The sequence below is a fragment of the Panthera onca genome, chromosome D1 (genome assembly GCF_046562875.1).
Source record: "Panthera onca isolate mPanOnc1 chromosome D1, mPanOnc1 haplotype 2, whole genome shotgun sequence".
Taxonomy (NCBI): Eukaryota; Metazoa; Chordata; class Mammalia; order Carnivora; family Felidae; genus Panthera; species Panthera onca.
Genome location: NC_138348.1, coordinates 4,957,022 through 4,976,023, shown reverse-complemented (window position 1 = coordinate 4,976,023; position 19,002 = coordinate 4,957,022). Strand labels below are relative to the sequence as shown.

General features: G+C 57.4%; 1 protein-coding gene across 1 annotated transcript; it reads right to left on the bottom strand.

Annotated features, from left to right (window-relative positions):
- Positions 1–5,334: 5,334 nt before the first annotated feature.
- On the bottom strand, positions 5,335–15,628 carry UNC93B1 (unc-93B1 regulator of TLR signaling). The gene is made up of 11 exons (XM_060607436.3): positions 15,451–15,628; positions 15,105–15,246; positions 14,454–14,607; positions 12,020–12,181; positions 11,683–11,815; positions 11,257–11,350; positions 10,578–10,702; positions 9,592–9,774; positions 8,851–9,124; positions 6,859–6,977; positions 5,335–6,114 (listed from the first exon to the last, which is right to left on the bottom strand). The coding sequence occupies exons 1-11, from the start codon at positions 15,544–15,546 to the stop codon at positions 5,773–5,775; spliced, it is 1,824 nt and encodes a 607-aa protein (XP_060463419.1). The 5' UTR covers positions 15,547–15,628; the 3' UTR covers positions 5,335–5,772.
- Positions 15,629–19,002: the final 3,374 nt, after the last annotated feature.

Here is a 19,002-nt window from a genome sequence, read left to right as displayed (position 1 = left end):
TTTATGCTGTGTCCACGGGTACCTATGTGCCTCTGCTATCGGAGGCTGCGATCAAGGTGTTGGCTCTGTTCGGTTCGCCCCGGTTGCAGCCCTGAGGTCCCCATTTTCTCTCAGCTCCCGGCCAGTCTTCCTCCAGGCCAGCAAGAGAGCCTCTCTGCCCAGAGTTCTTCTTTTAAAGGCCTCAGCTCAAGCCCACTCAGGTAATCTCCCTTCTGATTACCCGACAGGCAACTGATGGGGAGCTTGATCCCGGGGGCTCTCCCAGCACGAGACCCCACCCACATTCACAGGGAGGGCCTGGGAGTCCTGGAGGCCAGCTTGGCACTCCACCCATCGCTGCCGTGTTCTGTTAGAAGAAAATCGCTAGGTCCATCCCACAGCCAAGGGGAGGAGATGTCACAGGTGTGAAGGGTCAAGGGACAGAGATCGCTGGGAGGCTTCTAGAAGCACCTGTCGTGCACACCTCTTTCTCGTAGTTAGGGGAGGTGCTTGGAGGGAGGAGTGTCTAATCCCGCTCCTTTTGGTGCCTTTTTAAAAAATGTTTATTTACTGGGGCACCTGGGTGGCTCGGTCGGTTGAGCGTCCGACTTCGGTTCAGGTCGTGATCTCACGGTTTGTGAGTTCGAGCCCCGCGTCGGGCTCTGTGCTGACAGCTCAGAGCCTGGAGCCTGCTTCAGATTCTGTGTCTCCCTCTCTCTCTGCCCCTCCCTCACTTGCACTCTGTCTCTCAAAAATAAATAAACATTTAAAAAATTGTTTATTTACTTATTTTTGAGAGACAGAGAGAGAGCAGGGGAGGGGCAGAGAGAGAGAGAGAGAGAGAGAGAGAATCCCAAGCAGGCTCAGCACACAGTCCCATAAACCGTGAGATCGTGACCTGAGCTGAAATCAAGAGTCAGATGCTCAACCCACTGAGCCACCCAGGCATCCCTCCTTTTGCTGTTTTTTAGCTTGCATTCACTGTGATTTGTTTCCTCGCGTGCTCTATAATTTTGGACCGTGAGCTCAGCCTCAGAGGGGCTTCACGTGAGAAATCTTGGGTGTCTGGGCCTCAGGGAGCCATCAGAGAGGTTTTCCAAGTGTATTTGCCCGGAGCCCCAGGGATGCTACCAAGCCACATTAAAAGAAATTTTAATGTTAATTTCTCAATGTTGGGGCTCCTGGGCCACACGGATGGGGTGAATCCTTGGTAGGCACTCCAAACTTCCAGAAAGCGTGCCTGAAAACATAGAACTCTCAAGGCAAACTTTTTTCCCACCCAGAGCCCAAAGTTCCTTATGTCTTCCTGTGTCTGTGGGTGGGATTTCTTCCATCCCTTTCCCTAAAAGTGTCGCTTTTCCACGGTCCAGCTTTCCGCGTGGCCTTAACACCAGCCCCTACCTGGTGAGGGTCGCGGCCCTCAGCGTGGGCCCTGGAGAACTTTGCTTACTTTCCTGACAGCTCAGCTATGTATTTAAAAAGCAGGTTATTTTCTAGCCAGCACCTTTAGGTGTTCCCAAGAAGGAGAATTTCAGGCTATCTAACCTGCTACCGAGAAATTAAAGATAAACCGGATCTCAGACTGTAGATTCTCGGAGTCATTTAATTTAAAAACCTTCCTGGTGCAGATTGACAAAATCAAACTGCTGTTGGCGAGGGGGGGGGGGGAGGTGAGGAGGTGGGGTGGGGGGGTGACAGTGATGGCCCTGCTGATCTTCCTTCCACTCAGGGGCCCAGAAACCACACCAGTCACTTTATCCAGAAGGGATGGAGACGAGGGATGATGGTACCTCACGACCACACCTGGAGGGTCTGCGGCCACGAGCAATTCCACTGCCTGTCCTGGGTGCTCTGTGTCTTGCTTGTCATGGGGGCAGCTTGCCATGGGGGGGGGTCTCCTCCAAGTGCCAGGAGCAGCGAGGGGGGTCTGTGAAGTCTCTTAATGGGGAACTCACTAGGCACGAGAAACGTGATCAGAAACCACGCGCCCCTCCCATGTGGCTGCTCCATATTCCCGGGCCACCTTCCAATCTGTTCCAATTAGAGTCCTTGTTTAATATTGAGATAGATGTTAGAAATGGCTTTAGGAAAATTAAAAATAGATCTACCCTACGACCCAGCAATTGCACTACTCGGTATTTATCCCAAGGATACAGAAATGCTGATTCGAAGGGGCACATGCACCCCAATGTTTATAGCAGCGCTATCAACAATAAATGAAGTATGGAAAGAGCCAAATGTTCATCGACTGACAAATGGATAAAGAAGATGTATATATATATATATATATATATATATATACACACAATGGAATACTACTTGGTGAATAAAAAGGATGAGATCTTGCCATTTGCAACTATATGGATGGAACTAGAGTGTGTTATGCTAAGCAAAATAAGTCAGTCAGAGAAAGGCAAATACGTGATTTCACTCATGTGGAATTTAAGAAACAAAACAGATGAACATAGGGGAAAGGAAGCAAAAATAAGGTAAAATCAGAGAGGGAGACAAACCATAAGAGACTCTTAAATACAGAGAACAAATGGAGGGTTGCTCGAGGGGTGTTGGGTGGGGGGATGGGCTAAATGGGGGATGGGCATTAAGGAGGGCACTTGTCGGCATGAGCACTGGGTGTTGTATGTAAGTGATGAATCCCTAAATTCTATTCCCGAAATCCTAAAAAAAAAAAGATGACTTTGGGGGCACCTGGGTGGCTCAGTCACTTAAGCATCTGACTCTTGATTTCAGCTCAGGTCATGATCTCAGGGTTCATGAGTTCAAGCCCAGCATCAGGCTCTGCATTGACAATGCGGAGCCTGCTTGGGATTCTCTCTCTCTCCCTCTTTCTCTGCCCTTCCCCTGCTCGCAACATCTCTGTCTCTCTCAAAATAAATAAACTGAAAGAAAGAAAGAAAGAAAGAGTGGGAGAAAGAAAGAAATGACTTTGGACGGTGACAAATTATAGACCTATTCCCGCCCCCTCTCACCCTTGCCCGGCACACCCAGGGGTCCACACTCTGAATAGCACCCAGCCCTGCATTCAGAGGCTAGTGTCTGATTGCCCAGCTCTGACGGGAGTTTAGCTGCAATCCTGCCGGGAGGATGTTGTCGTATCTGCTGCCAGAGAACCTTCCTTTCCACACAGATGCTGATGGGGGTCTCGAAGGGCAGAGGGATGGCGCTCACCTGGACTACAGGTCACTCAACGTGACCCTTTCCGGGTCTGCTTGTCAGTGAAAGTCTGAGCTTCCGGCCCTTCACCTGCCTGAGTGTGCAGGCCACCTGGTAGGGAGGCTGGGGCGGAGGTGGGGGTGGCAGGTGGGGACCTATGACCCTTACTATAGCTGTCACCTTCCCTGCCCTCCATGCCTGCAGGACCCCGGAATCTGCCAAAGACAACCTGATAGCGGGCTTATGTTGGTTTGCAAAAGATAGGTGGGGGGGGGGGGACTCCTTTGTCATGAGTCACAGATCATAGATTTACCCACCTTCCTTGGTACGAGGCCCAGAGAGGGGGCAGCGGGTCCTCGGGGCAAGCGGTGCCACAGGGTCCAGTGAGGGACTCACTGAGGTTGGTTGAGAGCTTTCTCTGTGCCAGCGCTGTGCTAAACGTTCTCGGTTCCTGGCACCCTTGGTGCCTCGGTCATTTTCCACAGCGCTCCCAGGCCAAAAGAAATATCTAACATCTAATATCTATTTACCAATTATTTTAGGTCCAAATAACTTAATACAAATTTATGTCCTAATAACTTAGTGGTCATTTAGGAAATAGAATATGCATAAATAGGAAGAAAAAACAGTACTTTTATCTCATTCTTCAATAACTACCACTACTTGGGGCACCTGGGTGGCTCAGCTGGTTAAGCATCTGACTTCAGCTCAGGTCATGATCTTGCCTTGCGTTCGTGAGTTGGAGCCCCACGTCAGGCTCTGTGCTGACAGCTCAGAGCCTGGAGTCTCCCCCTCTCTCTGCCCCTCCCCCACTCGCACTCTGCCTCTCTCTCTCTCTCTCAAAAATAAACATTAAAAAAAAAAAAAACTACCACTACTTACTAATCGGCTGTGTGCACTGGCCGGCTTCTCACACCTTGAAATCAGACTGGACGCCCCCCAGCCTCCCTTCCTGGTCCATGGTGGTGACTTTCCCTTCTTATCCCCAAAACCACAGGAAACCCAACGTCTCAGAGATACAACGTGAAGGGAATGTGCCGTGATCTAATGTTGAAGCTGGGAGCCACGTGGATCTATTAGTTCGCTTGGGGTGGAAAGGTACGCAGGATTGCTGCTTCCCTCCAAAATTTAGAAAATGTAAGATATTCTCTGCATCCTTGTGAGTTTCCTACGGAGCCACTGTGCTGAGGGGTTTCAAACATGTCTCCTTGTTTACCGACGCTGACTTTACCAAGAAGGACTTTGCGGCTCAGATGGGTCAGGCCCTTGCCTGAGGTCACAGAGCCTGGCTCCAAGGCCCCCTAGAGGTTGCTAGATGCAGACTCGAGCGAGGCCAGAGAGAAGAGAGTGGAGGCGTGGTTTATGGTGGTGGGCGTGGGGTGTCTAAGAGAACTGAGGCTGAAGTGGGTGTGGACACGGTCTGGCCTTGGCCTTCAGGGGGTAGAGGGGATGTGGGGGGTGAGGAATGGTGCAGCCACAGCAGAGGATCTGTTGGGGTGCAACCAGGGCTTTATGACCCTCATGTGGCCCCCTTAGCTGTCCTCACCCAGGCGTTCAAAGCCCTTTCCAGTGGGGTCTCAGTCCCTCCCATGGGGGTCGTGGAGAAAGGGGCGCCCTCAGGCTGTAGGGGGTCTGTGGCTCTCATGGGCTCCGCAGCTGAGGCTACAGCAGGGCAGTGGCCAAGTTCACCGGGGCTCAGACAACCATTCTCCCTGCCCAGACCAGCAGGGGCGACCTTGACACGGCTCAGAAGTGGACCTGGCTCCCAAAGGAGTCCCTTGGGGGAGCTGCAGGCAGAAACACCCCAATAGAAAAAGGATGAGGACGGGCGGGAGGGCTGGAGATGCTTATGGAGACTGCAGGAGGGGCGGTGGGAGTTGGACCTTCGGAGTCTGTCGCGCCCTCTAGACCCACGAGGGACCGGCAGCCCCGTCACACTCTCTGCCGCGGTCCCCGCAGGCCAACCGGGCGCTTGTCTCTCCCGGGTGGACACGGTGGGACCTGGAAAAACAGGTGGGTGTGGGGAGGGGCGGGGCTTCCAGGAGGGAGGCAGGGCGGATGGGCGGGGATTAGGGGGCCCGCCCCCTCGGCGGGGGTCAAGGGGTCGAAGATCTTGCCCCAGGAGGGTCAGCCGGGCACCCGTCCCGGGCGCCCTCCTTACCCCCGCAGCTCGAGACTTCCCGGTCAGGACAATACAAAACCTCTTTATTTCTCATTTCCTATAAAAAGTCGTGTCTCTTCACGGACCACGGGGGTATGATGTGCAAAGCGCGCGGTGCACTGGGCGGAGCCCCGCAGCCGAGAGCGGAGCTGGGGCGGGACTGGGGGCGGTGGCGGCAGGAGGACCCCGCCCCTTCTGGGGCCCGGGGAGGGGTCGTGGAGGGCGGCCCCGGAGGTGAGGGGGTCGGCTGTGCCGTCCGTCTCTCCAACCCAGGGGTCTCAAAGCTCCGTCTCGTCCAAGAGGGGCTGCGGGACGGGCCCCCGCTGCAGGTGGCCCGGGGGCTCCGGACGGCCGTTCCCGAACACGGGGCTGGGGGCCAAGGTCCTTCCTGAAGGAGGCGCAGTCACGGGGGCCCCGACCTGAGACGCGGTAAACCGAGGCCGGCGAGCAGGCTGGGCCCCTCACTGCTCCTCGGGCCCGTCGCCTCCCAGGGCCTGTTCGTAGGGGCAGGGCCGGCGGCAGAGGCCGGCCGGCTCCGGGCCAGGCCGGGGGCCCGCGGGCGGCGCCTCCTCCTCCACGCCGTCCCCCGGGCCGCCGCCGCTGCCGCCTCCGCCGCCGCGCTCGCCCTCCGCGTCGCTCTCGTCCGAGTTGTCCTCCTCCAGGTACCGGTAGCCGCGCACCTTGTGCTGGGGCCGCGGGATGCGGGGCTGACGCGGGACCACACCCCGCCGCAGCTTCTGCTCCATCCACAGGTACGAGGCCGCGGCCGCCACCAGCGTCAGCAGCAACACGGCCAGCTTAGCCTGTGCGCACGAAGAGGGATGCTGGGGACCCGCGGGTCACCGCCCCCGCGCCTTCCCCGCTTAGCCCATCGCGGGACAGGCGCGCTCGCGTCCCGCATCGCACTGCACAGCTGCCCAAGCCACCTTAGCTTCCTGAGCACCCTGCCGCGGGCGAGGCTCAGACCCCAGCTCTGCCCCTCCCTGGGGCTTAGACTCCTGTGTCCCTTAGCGCAGGCACCCTTGTAAGAAATGCCTCTCAGACGTTTCTGGCTGTAGCCCACAGCCAAACGTAGTTGCCCATCATAACAGTCCATACACACATATAAGCAGCACATCCTGCTCTCATGTCTTCTATTTCATTTTTTCAAATGTTGGGTCTAGACCTGCTAAACTGACCCACCAGTAGGTGGGAGCAGAGCACGAGGAACCCGGCTCCCCGCAGGCCAATGAAGGGAAGACCCTCCCCGCCCAGCTCAGAGCTGACGTCCTGTGAACAGATCATCAAACTGCCCGCAGGTGTCTGGGATGAACACCCAAGGAAAGAGAAACTGTGAACCCCTTCAGAGACAGGTAAACTGAGGCCCATGGGAGGTGAGGCAGTAAGCGGGTCCTGGGTTTGGAGTGGGCTTGACCCGGCCCTTGGGGAGTAGTGCCTTTTGGGGGGCTGTGAGGCTAGGGTGGGCACTCAGAAAGTATCTGCCTGGGTGCTGGCATGAGGGGTCCTAACGCCCCCAGAGACCCTCCTCCTACCACGCTCAGGCTCACCTTCATGGGCAGGCTTGAGCCCAGGTACACTGTGAAGATGGCCACTGCCTGCCACCAGTGGTAGATGGTGAAGACGAAGTCTTGCCTTTCTTTGTCCTCGTAGAGGATTCCCAAGAGTGCTGCAGGTGGGCAGGACAGGGCAGGAAGGGGAGAGGGGTCAACAGGGACCAGAATGGCTGATCTCCCACTTGTGACCCCCTCAGAGCCAGCACTCGGTTGGTGTCAGCCCTTGGCCTTGGAGCTCCTGGAAAGCCCTTTGAGCCGGTCCTGGCCTGCCCCCTGGTGGAAGCCCCGTTTTTACGCTGCCTGGGGAGCTGAGCAGAGGCAGGAACAGGTGAACTTTGCAGGGGGTACAGTGTGGGCCTCACTCTGGAGCACATGTGTGGTCTCAAAAGCGGAAAACTCTATATGCCGTCATATCCTGTCATCTCTCGGACCCCAGGTGCATAATGCCAGGCCTTTGGAGGCTGTTTCTCCTCACCCTGGGCTCAGGGAGGGCAAACCGCTTGCAGCAACAAGCTTTCTGCAAATCAAACCTGAAACGGGGAGGTTTGAACTTCCCCTGGGCTGGGAACAAAGACCACCGGACAGGGAGTCAGGAGACTCAGGACTGTGAAGTGGAGAGACTTAGTACAGAGATGAGGATTCAAATGTTGGCTCTATGGGGTAGTCTCAGCGTAAGTTAACTCCCCATGGCCAGTTTTCCCAAATGTAAATGAGATGATGCATATTATATGTCGTGTTCTGAGGTTTTAATGTGAGAGCGCCCACAGAGCACCTAGCAAATCGTACCCTCACCTGCCACTCAGGACATTAACTTCCCTGCCCTAAGGCCTTGCAGCGTGACCACTCCTCCCAGGGCTACTGTGGAGGGACAGGGAGCCCCCCCCCCCCCACCCAGGGTTCACAAGGAGGAGGCAGGAAGCAGAACTGGGCAGGCAGAAGGGGATTCCAGGACCAGGTCCTAATCCAGACCTGGTACCAACACCGGATGCTGCCCAGATCTGGCGGCCTCAGAGCAACAGCCAAGAGAGTGTGGCCCAGAATGCGGGGCTCCATGCCCTATGACAGATGCGGATACCTGACTGTCTGATGGCGGGTGCAGGGGTCACCTGAGCCAGCCCCCGCTCTGCCCACAGCAGGCATGACCTCCACCACATCACGCCCCCAGGGTGATGTTCAAAACTGTTAACAGCACTGGCCCATCACAGCAGATGCTGATGTGAAAGATCCAAATAACCGCACCTTTTGTGTACTGACTGCGTGTCACGGGCATATGCCTACCTGGGGGCAGCGAGCATCACACAGCTGAACTCTGACCCACCCACCCCCACTTTTCTGCCAACAGAGTTCCACTCCCCGGGGCCCCCACCCCAGCAGCCCAGACTCAGGGCCCGGACTCTGCTACTCTGCAGACCGGCGTTGGGGCTTCATGCCTGCTCCCAGCTCTTCTCCATAAAAAGGTCATGTGTGTGCCTGCACCCTGGAGCGCGTACAGGGCCACCTGCTGCTTCCCAGGCGCCCTAGAGCACGGACTGGCAATCTGCTCCCAGTGTCAGGGTGGGCCCTGTCCTCTGGTTGGAAAGCAAAGTATCCCAGGTGTGGTTTTCCACACTGTCGCTCAGAGGTGCCCACAGAGCCCTGTACCTACTCCGTGTAGCCACAAGATCTCACGCTAACCGCCCCCACCCCCAGTGGCCACAGGGCCCCAAGCCCACCCTGGGGTGTCGACAGGATGTCCATGGCGTGCAACTCCCATACCTGCCCCTGGTGCGTCCACAGCCCTCCTCATCTGTCCCTGCAGCCCATGGAACTTCCTCCCACTCCTGGGAGTGTCCACAGGGATGCTCGCCCACCTCCACCATAACAGACCCCTAGTGTATCCATGGGACCCCATGTCTGTCCCTGGGATCTCTGTGTTCCTCCCCAACCACCCCGAGGTAGTCACAGGGTCCCCTGCCCAGCCATCCCAGTGCCCATGGCTATACTCACTGCTGAGCCCAGTCTTATTCAGGGCACTGCCCACACCCCAGAGGACAGCCGCTACGTAGAGGATCCAAATGTGTCGCAGGACCCGAGGTGTGGGGGCCCAGAAGAAGAGGCTGAGAGTGAGCAGCAGGTGCACTCCAGCCCCAGCCACCAGGGGCACCGGGCGCGGCAGCCACAGTCCCAGCAGGCCTAGGAGCGAGGCAGCGGAGGCGCCCAGGCTATAAGCCACGAGGAGGTGGGCCAGGCGTTCCAGCCCCACGGAGCACACACCATAGCCCTGGGGGGACAGGAGTGAGTGTCAGAGGTCAGCTGGCCCAGGCTCTGGCCCTCCCTACCTGAGGTCTTCAGGCCACACCCTGTCCCCTCTGGACCAAGTCAGGGCTAACTCCTGGGAAGTTCATGGGGAGCTTCTGAAGGCACAGAGAGGGGAGAAGGCTTGAACAATGTCCTCAGATACCAAGGCTGTACCCCGCATGGAACTATACACTTTATGGGCGTTATTCTGTCTCAACCATGTAACAGCTCTGGGAGCAAGCATGGTTATTAGAATCACTTCACAGATAGAGGTTAAAATAACATGCCTAAGGCAGTGGGGGAATGGCGGAAGGGAGGGAAGAAAGGAAGGGGGGTGTCTGGGACGCACCTGTGCATACTTATACATGTATTCAAAACCTTTAGCCGAAATACAAATTTAACCTGAAGTTCTGTATATTATCTGACAACGCTATGCAGGGGGGTACTTACCAGGGTGAGACCGGTGCAGGCAAAGAGGACCTCGAAGCCGCTGTAGATAAAGAAGGGCACGAGGTGCCGCAGGCGGAAGTCGCGCACGTGCTTGAAGGGCAGCTGGAAGATGTTACCCCAGCCCACGCTGCGCAGGTCGATCTCCTCAGTGGGCCGATAGGCGGCGCCGCACAGGCCCAGAACCTGCGGACCCGCGGACTGAGGGGGCGGGCTGCCAGGCACTCAGGCCTCAGGCCCGGCCCCTAGACACACCCACAGACCTCAGCCCCGCCTCCTAGCCCCATGCCCCGCCCCCAGGCACATCCACAGACCTTGGCCTCACCTCCGGGCTCCGCCCCTAAACACACCCATAGATTTCAACCCTGCTTCTCAACCCTGGGCCCTGCCCTTAGACTCACCACAGACTTTAATCCCGCCTCCCAGCCCCCGGGCCCCGCCCCTAGACACACCCGCAGACCTAAGCTCCACCCCTCAGCCTTTGGCCCTGCCCGCAGGCTCCCCGGTAGACCTCGGCCCCGCCTCCCAGCCCAGGGCCCCGCCCCTAGACACACCCACAGACCTACAGACCTCAGCCCAGCCTCTCAGCCTCGGGGCCTGCCCCCAGCTTCACCCATAGACCTCGGCCTTGTTTCCCAGCCCCGCCTCCAGGAAGAAGCCACGCCCAAGCCACGCCCCCTGCACCTTAGTCCTACCTCTCGGGTTCTGCCTCCAGCCCAGTCCTCTAGGACCCCGTCTCCAGCTCCACCCCAGACCAGGCTTGGTCCCCCTTTCCTCGTTCTCTGGGATTCCAACTCCAGGTTCATTCCCAAACCTCTAGCCTGGCTGCTAGGTTCAGGCTTCCTCCCCAGGATTCAGACCCGGCTCCCACCTCAGACCAGGACATTGCCCGGGCTGCCTGCCAGCAACGCGCCCAGATGGCACCCGTTTCTCCCCGCCTCAGTCCCCAGACTTTATTGACTCCGCCGCCACCCCATCCAAGGTCGCACCAGCAGCATGGCCAGGAAGGCCACTGCCATGAGCACGCTCTCCACCACAATGAGGTTTCGGCTCCGTGGTAACGTCTTCAGAACTGTCTTGTTGAAGCCACTGAGGATGCCCTGGCTGTTAGTACCTGAAGAGTGGGACACAGGGCGTAGAGCACACTGTCAAGTCAACCACAAAGAAATGGAGCAAGGAGGGAGGGTGCAGGGGAGAGTCAGAGGTGGTGGGTGAGGACAGTGCTTGCAAAGGCAAGGTTCATTTGGGGAGCAGCTTGGAGGAGAGGGCCACTGGGGCTGGAGGGGCCACAAGGAGAGGAACACCTAGCCCCCCTTCCTGCCCTAGTGCCTGGAGGCTGGAGGTGGGGACCAGTCCATCCCCCAACTGCATACATTCACCCTGCAGTGATTGAGCTCTGAGGATATCTGTGGCTCAGCCCAGATGGCATCTCCTCCGGGCAGCCTTCCCTGATGCACCCTGTCCCCACCAGGCTGGGTCAGATGTCCTGACTGCATACTCCTACAGGGTCCTTTGCCTTGCCCGTAAGAGGTGTGGGCCACCAGGCTCTCAGCCCTGGACCTGTGGGCAAGGGCATCCTCTCTGGGCACTCTCAAGAGCCCCGTGTCTGCTGGATGACTCAATGGGGGAGGTGAACAGGCCTGGGGGTCCCACCCCATGCAGACTAACCGCAGCTCTGCACGTTGTAGAGTGTGTGGTTCAGGTCATACAGGTAGTGGTTCAGGAAGTAGATCATGGGCAGCTGGGCACAGGCGAAGCTCAGCTGTGGGCAGGAGGGCAGCTTGGGCTGGGCTCAGAAGCAGGCACGGGGCACAGGCATGGTCTGAAAGGGGTCTGGGCACAGCCTTGGCCGAAGAGGAGCCCTCCCCCCCGGCTCTGGGGGCGGCCTGGTGGCAGGAGGGAGTGCCCAGCGCAGGAGGACTTTCTCCTCGACAAGGAGAGGAGGAGGTCGGTCACCAGAGGTCGGTAAGCAGAGGGTGGCTCAAGAAAGGGCAGTGGACTGGAGGGCTGAGAAGACTGTGGGATGGGCTCCAACGTGTGGGTCCTGGGCTTGCAACACCCTCCCCGCATGGCGCCAACGTGGAGCTGACTCACATGGAAGAAGCTATAGAAGATCGCTTGGAAGACCAGGAGGTATGGCGCGTGGGAGCCCCGCGGCGGGCGCTTCTGGGGGCCCTGATCATCCTGCTCCTTATAATGCGAGTACTCGTAGTACTTCTGAGCCATCCTGGACCACAAAGGAGAGAAAGCTTCCCCCAGTCCAACCTCTACCCGGTGCCTCTGCTTCCTGCACGCAGGGCTACGGGCTGCGTCTCACGGACGGGGAAACTGAGACCCGAAAGGCAGAGCGAGCTCCGCCAGCTGAGGTTGGCAGTGCGGCAGAGACACAGCCAGGTCTCCAGCCTCCCGCCCTGCGGCCCCCCAGGCTCACCTGGTGATGTAGTTGCCCATGGAGGCCCAAAGAGGCACAATGGCCATGCCCAAGGCCACAGCTGAGGGCACGAGTGTGTAGTAGCGTTCCCAGTAGTTGGTGGAGACAAAGAGGGCATAGATGCCCACAGCCAGGAACATCATCCACTTGGTGCCAAAAAACCTGCGGGCAGTAGGAGGGATGCTGGCACCGCGAGCCTGCCCAGACCACTGGGGCCTGAGACCAGAGGGGCCACAGGCCCGGGTGCCGGCTCGCCAACCAGGCAGTGCGAGACGGGGAGTAATCCCTGGCCTTGGAGTCAGGGGCTCTAAGAGTAGCAGAGACAGGGACTTGCTGGTGGTCTCAGTCCCAGGTCCCCACAATCAGTTTCCACAGCTTAAGGGGGAGCACAGAGCCCAAACCACAGGCTTCTCGTGGCCACTGCAAGGATGGGGGGAGAAGGGGCGGTGTCACCGGTCAGTGGCCTGCGTGCACATCCAGCCCTCATTTGTGTTCCGGGCTGGCTCGCGAATCCCCCTTCTCCATCCAAGCTCACGTGCTGTGGCTTCGGGGCCCAGGGACGCAAGTCAAACTGGGTCGAGGAAACTTAGGACCAGAGAGAGGTCCTGGCAGGACCAACATCCCTTCCTCCCTGCCCATCGCTCTTGCCGTCCACTGTGGTCATTTGGGAAGCTCCGTCCTCACTGGCTTCTAGGACAACAGGCTTGCTGACTCTGAGAAAATGCCACACTGGGCTTAAAGGTGGTTGACCACTGACCGGATAAGGGCCCGCTCAGGGCACGGAGGCTAGTCAGGCTAAAAACCACTGCCAGGAGCTTTGGGGTGTTTTTGAGTTATTTGTGCTCATTAGTTCCTTTCCTTGCTTTGGCTTCCAGGAAGCTCAAAGCCAAATGACTCTGATTTTCCGATCACAATTACTTTCTCTATTACAGGGCCCCAGTTCTTTTATTATCCTTATTTTGCCATATAAACAATAGATAGGCAGCCCACTCTGATCTATGGGGGGGGGGGGGGCAAGTCACATTTTGATGGAGTAAATGAGCAAAAAGTAAAAATATCAGCACTCATTGCTGGTGAGGCTGTGGTTTAAAAAAATGATGCGCACAGCCCAAGGTCATGCAAATGGGCACAGCCCTCTAGGAAATCAGCCTGATAGTTTGGGCAAGGGGCAAGCTTAGGGCGAGGGAGTCAAACTTTCCGACTGCCAGGTGCTACCGGTGGGACCTGGGCAAGCCGTTGAATGTCTCATTTTCTCCTCGTCTCTTAGATCTCCCTGGGATCCTAGGGAATGAGGTAACGCTCAGAAAGGGCCCAGCACATGGGAAATAAAGACTTAGCTGTTATTAGCAACAGTGGTATGTTTTCAGAGCCATAGTCTTTCTCTGATCTGCTAAAGGTACCGCTAGAAATTTATTGTAGAATTTTTTTTTTAATTTTAAGAAGGAAAGAGCTACAAGCATAAAGTGAATATGCAAAAAAAAAAAAAAAGCAAAAGGAGGGGGGCTGAATGTCCAACTCTGAGCCACGGTTGGGTGCCCCCATCTCTGCAGAAGATTCTACTGTCACAGACTCCTCAATGTGAAAACTGAGGAGAAGGCCACGTGCAGTGAAAAGAAAGCAAGCAAACGTGAATTCGGCACACGCTCTTGTGACAAGGACGTAAACGTTTATCCCTGCATGCTGCTGGGACAACAAAGTCAGCTGATTTACTGGAGGGCTTGGGAGGGTTTTCTTTTTTCTGATTTCAGTTAGGATCCTAATGGTCTTTGTACGATGATGTTAAAGGAGTTTGGGGTTTGGGGTTTTTTGTTTTTGTTTGTTTGTTTGTTTGTTTGTTTTAAGATAGAGGAACTAAAACCCATCTAATTGGTCTGCTAGTCTCTGGGTCTCATCTGAGCGGAGACCCGCCTCCTGGTGGGGAGGGTGCATGTGGAGGGGGGTTTTGCACTGGCCAGAAGGCTGGACCAGATGCTTCCAAGGCTCAGGTCCAGGGTAGACCGTCTGGGGCACCTGCCGGGCCATGTCTTCCCTCAATACCGGCCATGGGGCTGATCAGGCCGGGCTTGGTTGCCTGGGTGTTAGGGCTGATCAGATCCTCTCCAGAGATTCCACAGCCCTGGTCTTGGAAAGGTCCCTGTAGCTCCAAACCACGGAGGAGGGCCCAAAGACAATGCCATGTGGGGCACAGGCAAGGTGAGGGAAGGGGCAGGAGTGGATTTCGGTTGTGGGAAATGTGCCCTGGGGTCAAGTTCCTGCTCCCTTCCCTAAACCTGGGTCCTCCCCTCTCTCTCACCCCTCCAGGAAGGCAAGGCGCCTCCCCAGCTCCCCACCCCCAAGAACACCGGGGCAGGGGGAGACCCCATGGGCCAAGAGCCCTTGCACCCTTCAGTATCTGACTGACAGTCCAGCCCTGTTGGGGACAGCAGCAACGCACCTGATAAGCACAGGTGTGTAGAGCAAAGCGGCGATGGGCGTCACGTTGATGCCCATCAGCATCTTGCTGTCGATGTCGGGCAGCCCCATGTTGCCATACTTCACCTCGCGGTAGGTCTCATCGTAGTGCAGGATCAGCTGCATCTGCAGGAGGCCTGGGGGGCAGGGGGCGGGCACAGAGGGGGCAGCCTAACTCCCGCGGCAACGGCACAGAGGCCGGCGCGCGAGCTTGGAGGGAGCGCCAGTCCCCGATTTCAACGCCCATGAGGACCGAGAGGGATGCCCAGGCTGGGCCAAGCGTCCTGACAGCCCGTGGCAGCGTCGGCCACTTGAATCCAGACCCTCCCCGCACCCCCCCCCCCCTTCCCCCATACACACGTCCAGCGCTCCAGATCTGGAAGGCGGCAGACCCGCCCAGGGCGCCCAGACCCTGGCCACGCGCTCCCGAAGGTGCTGCCTGGGAATCCAGAACACTGCACCTGACCCCACCTCCATGTGGTGAGGCCACAGCTGCGGCAGCTGCGAGCGCGGCAGGGGAGGAAGTGAAAGAGGAAGGGAAGCCAACCGGCCCCTAAGGTTTCTCTTTCCCTGACCGGGGCTGGGAAGGGAGGCCGCGGGGAAGCCGCGGGGTCTGGCGCTGCGGGCCGCCTACCCAGGTAGACGGCGTAGGTGAGCATGCCGCCCGCGCTGGCCGCCAGCACGTTCTTGAGCACGCCGAGGCGCTTGCGGCGGTAGTAGCGGCGCTCCTCCTCCTCCTCGTTGTAGTTGGGGTACGCGCCCACCAGCTCGTCCAGCTGCGGGGCACGCACGGCGTACACGTCGCACCCGGGCTGGGGGCCCCGGGGGTCGCATCGCACCGCCCCACTCCCGGGACCCGCTGCCACGGCCCGACCCGGGGGCGGCGCCTCCCCCCCTCCCCCACGCCGGGGAGACACCCCCCCCCCCCCCCGCGCTCCCGGTCCTCGCACCCCCCCTCTCACAGACCCGTCCCCGCTCACCGGAGCCCCCGGCCCGTCGGGGACCCCGAGCCGGTCCTCGTCGCCCTGCGGCCCCGCGGCCCCCGCCACGCGGTAGAGCGGCGGCACCGCCTCCATGGCCGGACCCCGAGGGAGCACTGACGGCGGCCGCCTGGGGTGCACGGGCGGCGGGCTGGACACTTCCTCCAGGCGGCGGGCCCCGCCCCCGCCCCGCCCCCGCCCCGCCCCGCGGGTCGCCGGCTCGCGAGGGGCGGGGCCTAAGGTGTCCGCGAACGCGGGGGCGGGGCGGGGGCGGGGCGGAGGGGCGGGGCCGGTGTCCCCGGGCCGCCGGGACCTGGCCTCGGAGACGCGAGGAGCAAGTTGGACTCTTCGCTCAGCCACTTCCTGGCTTGGTAGCTTTGGGAGTCAACTCCACTTCTCTGGGTCTCCGTTTTCTCACTCAGCACGGCTTCCCAGGGCAATCACCGGATTGCTAAATTAATGCAGAGCCTTGGGGGGCCTGGGGGGCTCAGGTCATGATCTCAACGGTTTGTGGGTTCGAGCCCCATGTCGGGCTCTGTGCTGACGGCTCAGCGCCTGGAGCCTGCTTCGGATTCTATGTGTCCCTCTCTCTCTCTTTGCCCCTCCCCTGTTCATGCTTTCTCTCTTCTCAAAAATAAAACCATTAAAAAAAAATTTTTTTTTAAATTAACGCAAAGCCTTAGAAAAGTGCCAGGCCATAATAGGCTCTACTCAGGGCTACCACTGTCACCCTCAGCTCCACCTCCACGCCCCATGCGGTGTGTTCGCAGGTCAGCAAAGGGCCCCCCACAGCAGCCCCACGGAGGGATCCCACCACCGGACTTGACAGCCGGTGCCCTCCTCCCATGCACCGCCCTCCAGTTGCGGTGTGGCGGCTGCAGGCAGAAGTGGGAGGCCGCTGGCTGCGCCCCGGAGCCTCCTGCACCCTCCCCGTGGGGTCCGCCCTGCAGCGGAGCCCCCGGAGCTCTTGCGTTGCAGGAGCTGAGGCTCCACAGCGCTGGCTCTCACCTTGGTTGCAACCACTTGGGAAGCTTTTAAAAATCTACAGTTCCCAGGTCAGTCTCTTCAACAGATGGTGTTGCGAAAACTGGATAGGTAACCTCACGCAGAAAAATGAAGCTGGATCCCCATCTGACACCCTCACAGAATTTAATTTGAAATGGATGGAAGGCTTGGGGTGCCTGGGTGACTCAGTCCGTTAAGCATCCGACTTCGGCTCAGGTCATGATCTCGAGGTCCGTGAGTTCGAGCCCCGCGTCGGGCTCTGTGCTGACAGCTCAGAGCCTGGAGCCTGCTTCGGATTCTGTGTCTCCCTCTCTCTCTGCCCCTCCCCCGTTCATGCTCTGTCTCTCTCTGTCTCAAAAATGAATAAAACGTTAAAAAAAAATTTTGAAATGAATGGAAGGCTTAAAACCATAAAACCCCTAAAAGAAAACAGGGCAAAACCTTCTTGACATGGGTCTTGGAAAGATTTTTTTGCCTATCACACCAAAAGCACAAACAGTACAAGAAAAAAAAATCAACAGGTGGGACGACATCAAACTTAAAAGCTTCTGCACAGCAAAAGAAAACAGTTAAGAGATAGCAAATGTCGGTGAGGATGCAGAGAAAATGGAACCCTTGTGCCCTGCTGGTGGGGTGGCAAACTGGTCCCGCCATCTTGGAGAATAGTCTGGAGGCTCCTCAGAAAACTCACAGTAGAACCACCACATGATGTAGCAATCCCACTTCTGGATGTACGTCCAAAGGAAAAGAAAACAGGTTATCAAAAACATGTCTACACTCCCATGTTAATGCAGTCTTATAATAGCCAAGATACAAAAGCAACCTAAGTGTCCATCAGTGGATGAATTTAGGGTAAAGAGGATGTGATGCATATGGATACAATGACATACTTTTCAGCTGGGAGGAAAAAAGAGAAAATTCTGCCGTTGGCAACAGCGTAGATGGACCTCGAGGACATTATGCTAAGGGAAACAAGTCAGAAAGAGAAGGACACACATGATAGGACACACCTTCTATGTGGAATCTAAAAAGCACAACAAGGGGGTGCCTGGGTGGCTCCGTCGGTGAAGCGTCCGACTTTGGCTCAGGTCATGACCTCGCGGTTCAAGAGTTCAAACCCCGCCTCGGGCTTTGTCCTGACAGCTCAGAGCCTGGAGCCTGCTTCTGATTCTGTGTCTCCCTCTCTCTCTCTTTCTCTCTCTGTTCCTCCCCTGGTCATGCTGTCTCTCTCTCTAAAATAAACAAACATTAAAAATAGAACTAAAAAGAACAGCAACAATGACTCGAAAAAACACAGTGGAGGGGCGCCCGGGTGGCTCAGTCGGTTGGGCGTCTGACTTTGGCTCGGGTCATGATCTCACGGTTCCTGAGTCCGAGCCTCACATCGGGCTCTGTGCTGACAGCTCGGAGCCTGAAGCCTGCTTTGGATTCTGTGTCTCCCTCTCTCTGCCTCTCCTCCGCTTGACTCTGTCTCTCTCTCTCTCTCAAAAATAAATAAACATTAAAAAAAACACACACAGAGTGGAATGGTGGCTGCTGGGGGTGGGGGTGGAGGTATGGGAGCGGCCTTGTTCAGGGATACGTACCCGCAGCTGGAATAAATAAATCCTAAAGACGTAACACACAGAGCAGAGATCACAGACAACAAAATTGCACGATAAACAATAAATCTGCTGAGACTAGATCTCAATTATTCGCGCCGCTAGAAGAAATGATTGTGTGATGTGATAGAGGTTTTCTTTAGCACTACACTGGCAATGATATTGCAGCAACAATGTGTCAAATCAATATGTTGTACAACCTTAATCTTACACAAGGGTCTATGTCAGTTATGTCTCTATTTTCAAAAGTGTCCAGTTTCCCTCCCGCCCCCATTTTGCCCCCGCTGTCCCTCCTGGTTGCAGCACTCTTCCTCCTTCCCCTCCCAGGAGGTGTCCTTCCTTCCCTCCGCTCTCAGACTAGGAAGCCACCCCATGACAGGTACAACCCCCACCGTTGACTATTTCCCTTCTGGTTTTCTGTGGTTTAATGATCTCTTTCCCACGTCCCCTCCTTCCCGGGCAAATCCTCACCATGTACCCCTCACGCGGAAGATTGCACCAGCCCCTTAGTAGGTGCTCAATAAATGTAAGTGGACGGCTAAGTGAGTGCGTGGTGACAAATATCCACCCCAGCACGGTTGCTGGGCAGGCGGGGAGCTGGGGGTGCCGAGGGCTTGAATCTGCAGAGGTTTCAGGCTGCATCCTGGTGCAGGTGCGCGGAGAGCAGACAGGTGGAGCCGCCCAGAGTAGGAGCTACAAAAGCGGCCGGAGGGAGGGCGGGCTCAAGGTCTAGAGGCAGAAGAGACAGGACACAGCAGGACTGCAGTGCATGCTGGGAGGCTAGGAGGCCAGGAGGCCGTGGTCAGAGAACGGATGCTGGGGTTCGTTACCTTGGGCGATGACCAAGTCCTGGGTGTGGCGGTGGCCCAGGGTGGGAAGGGATGAGGAGGCCCAGGAGGTCCTGGGGGTCGCAGGGGGGACTTCAACACCCCCAGGAGGATGCAGT